The sequence below is a fragment of the Pyricularia grisea genome (assembly GCF_004355905.1).
Source record: "Pyricularia grisea strain NI907 chromosome Unknown Pyricularia_grisea_NI907_Scaffold_2, whole genome shotgun sequence".
In the NCBI taxonomy this organism is placed as follows: Eukaryota; Fungi; Ascomycota; class Sordariomycetes; order Magnaporthales; family Pyriculariaceae; genus Pyricularia; species Pyricularia grisea.
The window spans coordinates 806,354-813,234 of NW_022156717.1; the positions used below are offsets into that span (position 1 = coordinate 806,354).

The window sequence follows — 6,881 nt, forward strand, 5'->3', positions numbered from 1 at the left end:
GTAAAACGTTGAATGGTGCTGTAATTGGCTGAGATCCGTGATGCTGGATTAGAGTGAAGGAAGTTTGATTATTGCAATATGGCAGCCACGAGACCAAAACCAATCAACAAGCCATGACTACATAGATATAAACCCTGCTGAAGCCAGAACAAACATCAACCTATTAGGTGTGTCCCCGAAAGATTCAAGAAAATCAGTTGACAAACAAGAAATTATCCAAATATCGTTTGCTCCGTTCTCGCATCGTTGCCGTGTGAACCTCGAGCCCTATTCTACTTGGTCCCATCCAACTGGAGGTATCGCCATGTGACGGCCTTTCCCATTAAAGTACTTGGACTGCGACTCGCAAACGCGCGCGACGGCGGCTTCTCGCACTTTGTCCTTCCAGGTGGTTGTGAGCCTCGATTCGTAGCTGGCCCACAGCTTCGGCAGGAATTGCACATCTTGGGAGCAGTAATCCCGAATCTCGTCGGGGAGTGGCCTGATGTTGAAGACGGCATAGGACCCACCGAGTTCCGGCGCGAAAAGAGCCTTGCCTTGGCCCTTGTTCTTGATCCACAGGGACAGCTCCTCGAATCCAAGACCGGCGTCGAGCTCGATGCACTTTGCCAGGCCAGAAAGGAATTTTCGCCGCCAGCGATCACGCGAGGCGATCTCCATCAACTGGAGATCTATCACGCCTTGGAGGCCAACGTTGAAGTGCGCAAAGAGAGCGTCAGAGTCGTTTCGCACGTCGAAAAAGACTTTGGGTATCGATTGAGATTCCAGGATTTGCTTCAGTGTCTGGCCTGTAGGTCCACAAGAGTTTGTGGTGAATGCATCGGACCCCAGTGTGTGGACGTCAATGAGGTACACATGGTCCAGGGGTGCAGCATAGATTTGTAGGATGGAGATTGTTCCTATACGACTGAGGTTGATTCCCTCAAGGTCTATATATAGGGATGGTGGGTTGGTAGGGAGCGGTAGCAACGAGCTCAAGACGTCGGCTAGGCGCTTGGGTGTGTCAACTAGCTCCACCACCGTGTCTGACGCCTCAGTACCAGAGGTGGTAGCAAGACTGGTGGTAACAGGCATGTTTGGCCAATATTGTGCTTGCGACGATGATGGATGCTGTTGGGGGCCTGGGGGCTTGGGGGCGGTTTCTTGTGGAGTGATTAATGTTAGGATGAAATTACAGTTCAGAAGGAAAAGAGACACGTTTATATAGCTACCTTAATTAGCTTCCTCTTTTAGGTACCCAGGTGGCGTATCAAGCTCGAGGCATAATTTAAGCTTATGGCACTAACCCGGCTAGATGGAGCGAGGAATCCAGCGGGCTTAGCTTGTCAATTCAAAAGCTAATCAATATCCAACCAACTGCTGAAATACGTTGGTGCAAGGGTGCGTTTGTGCATTCAATTTATATCATCAACAAGCGCCGGATGTAGGAGCCGAATGAATGGATATGGGGCGACTAATTGAAAATTGTCCCTCTCTTTAATAATTATACCTGTTTAGTTTTTTTGTTTTCATTTTTATACGATTCATGTTCGTAACAGTACCGCATTGCTTAATTGTTCATAATCTACAATTGCTACTCTGTAAGTAAATGCTCCCCGGGGTGTTGGTAGGCAAGTAAATTTGAGGTTGGGCTATTTGTCAACCTTGCCTGATGGAAGGCCTAGAGTGGGCACACCGGCCAGGATGGAGGGCCTCACGCATTGAAAAGAACAAAAAAAACAGAAACTAAACGTGGGTTGAGAAAGTCAAGGAGTCCTACTCTTCGGAGGCCTCTGAAGCAGGAGGTCGCCTTATGCGGCCAACGCCATGCATAATTGGACAATGTCATACTTTTTTAAGTTTTCATGAGGCTGCGTGGCCACAAGTTGCATTGGCCAGATAGGGTCTGGTCTGCGGGCAACATGTGGAAAAAGAAGAAAAAAAAAAAAAAAAAAAAAAAAAAAAAAAAAAAAAAAACTATCTGCGCAATCTTGGAGCGAAGAAAATTTCTGCCTACTCTGGCACTGCAATGTCGTCAACCGAACACCCCGATTTGCTAGGAATGTTTTCTATAGTCTACCTGCACTAAAACAACCAAACATGTGACAGCAGTTCTCAATTCTCAGCGCACAACACTAAAAGGGCATATATCCAAGTGTAACCTTTTAAGCCAACAACAGGGCAGATATAGAAAATTCAACCCCTGATCCCCATCAAAGGGCCTCCCTGACTTCTTCTGCCACCCTCTTCCCAGCTCGGACAGCCCCCTCCAGGTACCCCTTCCACTCAAACGCCGTCTCACCACCACCAAAATGCAACGGACCAAATGACTCCCGGAGCGCATCCCCATACTCCCTCAACAAGCCCGGGCCCATGGACGCAGTCGGTGCGCCCTCGAGCCAATCCTCCATCGTCCACTCGACAAAGTTGACAGCAAGCGTGTCCCTCGCCGCCTCCGCCTCGGACCCATCGCCCCCGACCAGCTCAGCCAGGTGCTCCACCACAGCCGCGACCTTGGCCTCGTCGTCCGGCAGCAAATGCCACGCCGTCGCCTTGGCGCCCGCAATAAACACAGCCAAGCTGTACTGGTCTGATGCAGGGTCCGACGTGTCCCATGAGAAGCAGATGGGGCCGGAGGCGGCACGGCTGGTGAACTTGCCGGCAAGCTTGGCCTCGCGCCACCAGGCGGAGCGGTACGAGAGGATCACTTTGGCGTAGATTCCTGGCTTCGTGTTTGAGATGATGGCTTGTTTCCGGGTCGGGAGGCTGGGAGTAAAGGTGATGTCTTTATACATGTTAGTTGGGATGGCGAGGATGACTCTCTTTGCGTGGAAGCGCTGTCCGGATTGCGTGGTCACGACGGCGCCGGCTTTGCAGTTTGTGCTGTTGATACCGACGACGGGAGATGAGAGGTGGATGCGGTCTGCGGGGAGAGTGGAGGCTAGACTTGTTACGATTGAGGTTGTTCCTTTTGGGGTTTGGAGGGTAGTTAGGTTCAACTCATGATGGAGATTGATGGTTGGGACTGCTCACCATTCTTCACCTTTAGGTATTGAGCCCCTTCTTCATCATCAGTGGAGAGACTGATAATTCCTCCACCAGAACCTATGTAGTCGAGAAGGTAGTGCATGCCAATCTCCTCGGGCTCCCTCCCAACCAGGGCAGTTGAGAGGTGAGTAACCATGTCCACGACGTGCGGGTGCTGGCCAAAGGACTGCTCGACAAGCCATTCAGCGACTGTAACATCTTGGTCAGCCGAAAAGGCGTCGAAATCGCGAAGGTCAACCTTTTGAGACAAATTGTGAATCGTCTGAACGGCCTGTCCCTCCAGGTACGCGGCAACGACGTCTTCAGTCTATATGACGACGGAAAAGGGGTTAGTCTAGCTTCCGGCCCATTTAAAACGGGGAGCATGGAATACCAATGCTTACATTGACCAGAGTGCTGTCGTTCAACCGTGTCACCTTGCCATCAGATCCTTGAAAGACCGGATCCCCCGCAAGATATTGCACCGCCGTCTCTAGCCCGAACACCTGCATGAGGTTGTAGACATGTTTCTGCGTTTTGTTGTTGATCCATGTGGCGCCCAGTTCAATGACCTTGCCATCGCCCAGATCTTTGGATCGAGACTTGCCACCAAGGGAGTCCTGGGCTTCGAGCACGACGGTGTTGATTCCCGCCATGTGCAGCTCATAGGCAGAGGTGAGCCCGGAGAGGCCGCCACCTACGACAACAACGTCTGTCTCAATTGTGCGGGAGGTTAAAGCCGCGTTGGTGGCCAGAGCAAGGGCCATGAGGCGCAGAGATAGAGTAGTGTTGGACTTCATGGTATTAGGAGTTGAAGGTGCTGTGATTGACGTGTTGGTGTGGTGCTTTGCAAGAGCGCTTAATGAGGATAATAACTCAAGAAAGGCTTGCATATGTATATTCAGTACTTAACCTTTTTACTTTATACCAAACCACAACTGTCCCATACCCCAAAATTGGCTGCTCGAGTGTCAAATGCTGAATGCATGGTCCTTTCCCGCAAACTGACAGCATAACTTCCAAACAATCACATCCAAATCTTGGGCAATCAATTGCTCACTGATTGGCTGAGTCCCGAACGTCCAAGATGCCCAGAGTGGCTGGCGGTCTAGCGCTCACGCCTCGCTGCCGCCAAGCGGCGTGTTATAAGCTGCTGAACTGTCGCCGGGCGCCCGCGGGGGAGGCCGCGGAGGCCGGCAGATCTACTGATACACAACACGGCTAATTTTTTGAGAAACCAAAGCCGTCTTGACAGCACTTTACCGCTTGATTTCACGGAATTCCTATGTGATTGGTTAATTAGGTAGGTATGGTGCACTGCCACGTCCAAGCAACAGATGGACGACCAATCCCGTGACGTGAATCCTATGAATCTTGGAATCCTATCAGTAATTCTGTAGCTTTATGCAATATTTTGAGACCGCTTGGCGGTACTTCTTATTCGGGGTTTCCACTCTTGGGCATTATTTACCGGCCCGCCGCCCCTCCATACCCAATTTCCTAGTAGCAGTGTCCTTGGATTTGCAGTCTTGGCCTTTGCTTTGCATAGGATTGGTTCAATAGACCTACCTGACAACGAAGGCAAATTTTACCCCGATGGGAAACATGGAACAGGCAAAAATCCATTGATGTAGATGACGTCGTTACTAACTGCACGTCTTGAAACCGACACTGCTAGTGCAAAACATCAGTGTAAGATTAATTCCCAGCTTGTAACTGTCATCCTTTGCTTGGTTCTGCTAGAGCAGGAGAAATGCCAGTTTCAATAAAAAGTTGTGGTTGTTTTACTACAACAAATCGGTTAAATAGCCACCAAATGGTCTGCTTCTACAAAAGGTGGCCGTGGAGAAATGTTAAAAATTGTGGTCGGCCTCCATTGAGCGAGTGATGTGGTGACATAGTTACCCAACCTAGGTGGGCACCTTTTGGTTTATGGTTTATAGTTATGTATCTGTAATTATTTGCAGTATAAAAGTACACATTTGTTCAATAATGCAACAATCATACCTGTTGGATTAGCTACCTGACTTAGTCGCGCATGCAATTCGTGTATTTAGTCATGTAGATTGCGGGCCTGTATAACGCACTCCCTCCACCTTTACCTTCGACTTGTAACCCTTTACAGTTTTCTCAGAATGATGAGCAAATTTGCCCACTTGGTATAGATGCACCTTTGGTCCACCTACCAGTATCACAGACCACCAAGTCTATTGAACAATACCATTATAAACACACAGAACATAAACCTTTTGTTTTGTATGGGATTCATTCTTGTATTTTAAGGAAGCATTTTAACCAGACGAGTTTCTGCCCTTTTTCAAAAAAAAAAAAAAAAAAAAAAAAAAAAAAAAAAAAAAGAAAAAGAGAAACATTGTGAGATAGCTTGTTCGAGAACAAGAAAATTATAAAAGGTAGTCCCAACGTACTAGCCCTTTCCTGGGTCTAGGAGGAAATCATGTTGTATATTTGTACTAAAGTCCTTGTCCGATTCCATATCAAATTCTTCAAATTCTTCTCTGTTATTCATCCTTTTCACCAGAATGATCAGAGTCACTACCGTCATCAGTGTCACAGAGTAATGCGTCTTGCTTGGACCACGCCAGAAAATTTCAAAGCTGCCCGGATCCTGGTAAGGGTGCCCAATCCCTTCTGCATCTGGCCGTACAGCTATCCCAGGGCCCTTGTTGTTGGTCCAGAATTGAAAATGGCGGTAGCGGCGAGGTTGATCAAAGCAATATGTGATAGAAGAATTTGGGACCTGCAAATTGAAATATTCCGATTCGAATGGTTGTACAGTCTTCAGGGTTGTTACTATCAGCATTCGAACCTCAACATGCACTCCACTGACTCGGCATGTGATCCAGAGGGACTCTAATCCCAACCAGGGATGCAACTCATTTTGATGGGAGAGGCGGAAGAGTGATTTTGTAGCGAAGAAGACTTTGAGTGTCCTATACCTACCAACTTCAAACCACGGGAATGATGAAACAGGCGGTTCTCAAGTTCGCAATATACACAATGGTCCTGATGATGTTTCCGAAACAGGCAGCTTACTAGCATTCGTTGGTAATACTAACCGAAATATTTCATAACTGCTTCGTAACCCTGAAGCGAAGTTGCAGTGGACTATGGGGATAGTAATTTACCAAAGTCTTGAAAGAAGTTCTCAACCAAGTGCTGTACCTCGAAGAGTCAAGACTACGTATGCGTGAAAATTTTCAAATAGTGGCTCAACTAAATTCACATCAATTTTTTTTGTGATCCACACAGTTCAGCAAGTAAACATCTGATGTCCTTGGTGACCACAACCAGGCGGCCTTTGGTTGACCTGATGAACGGAATACCTATTCTGGCGTGATGGGGAGGATTAAATCTTTGGTTCAGCTTACACAAACGAAACTCTACCCGGAGGGTGGTCTAGGTTCTGGCTCAAGGGACTGCAGGTCACCTGACCCGGAACCTGTTGTTTCTAGTCCCTAACCCACTATTTTTCAGCGACCGTGACGTAAAAGCCGGTCTTTTGGTTCTCCAACGCAAGCGAGAGCCGTGGTCAGTATGAATCGTGAGAATTGTTCATTTGTAGTACTGTAACTTCGCACAGATAAGTCGCTTGATCACAAGAGCCGAGTTTTATCCGTAGGTGGTGCAATCGCTACGAGAGCTGATGCCATTCTGGCTTGCCCACACACCGGAGACACCGCCGGTTGTGTATAGAAAAAAGCTCAATTAGGAAGGTTGGCTATGAAAAAGAGCCCGGAAAAGTCTTTTTCCACGATTTCAACCCGCATTGGTAAAATCACACCTGACAGCACAGACTCCAAGACGTTTCTGCTTCGTACCAAACCATGGTACGTTGCGCTTGTGTGGGGAAGGAC

At 48.1% G+C, this 6,881-nt stretch overlaps 2 protein-coding genes across 2 annotated transcripts; both read right to left on the reverse strand.

The window, feature by feature from the left end:
- Window positions 1-267: 267 nt before the first annotated feature.
- Window positions 268-1,074, reverse strand: PgNI_02816 (uncharacterized protein; the record flags this gene model as incomplete). The annotated part of the gene is made up of 1 exon (XM_031122873.1): window positions 268-1,074. One exon carries the CDS (start codon window positions 1,072-1,074, stop codon window positions 268-270), a length of 807 nt encoding a protein of 268 aa, XP_030985605.1.
- Window positions 1,075-2,091: 1,017 nt separating this feature from the next.
- Window positions 2,092-3,864, reverse strand: PgNI_02817 (uncharacterized protein). Its single transcript, XM_031122874.1, has 3 exons — window positions 3,411-3,864; window positions 3,013-3,334; window positions 2,092-2,947 (listed from the first exon to the last, which is right to left on the reverse strand). Exons 1-3 carry the CDS (start codon window positions 3,804-3,806, stop codon window positions 2,193-2,195), a joined length of 1,473 nt encoding a protein of 490 aa, XP_030985606.1. The 5' UTR covers window positions 3,807-3,864; the 3' UTR covers window positions 2,092-2,192.
- Window positions 3,865-6,881: the final 3,017 nt, after the last annotated feature.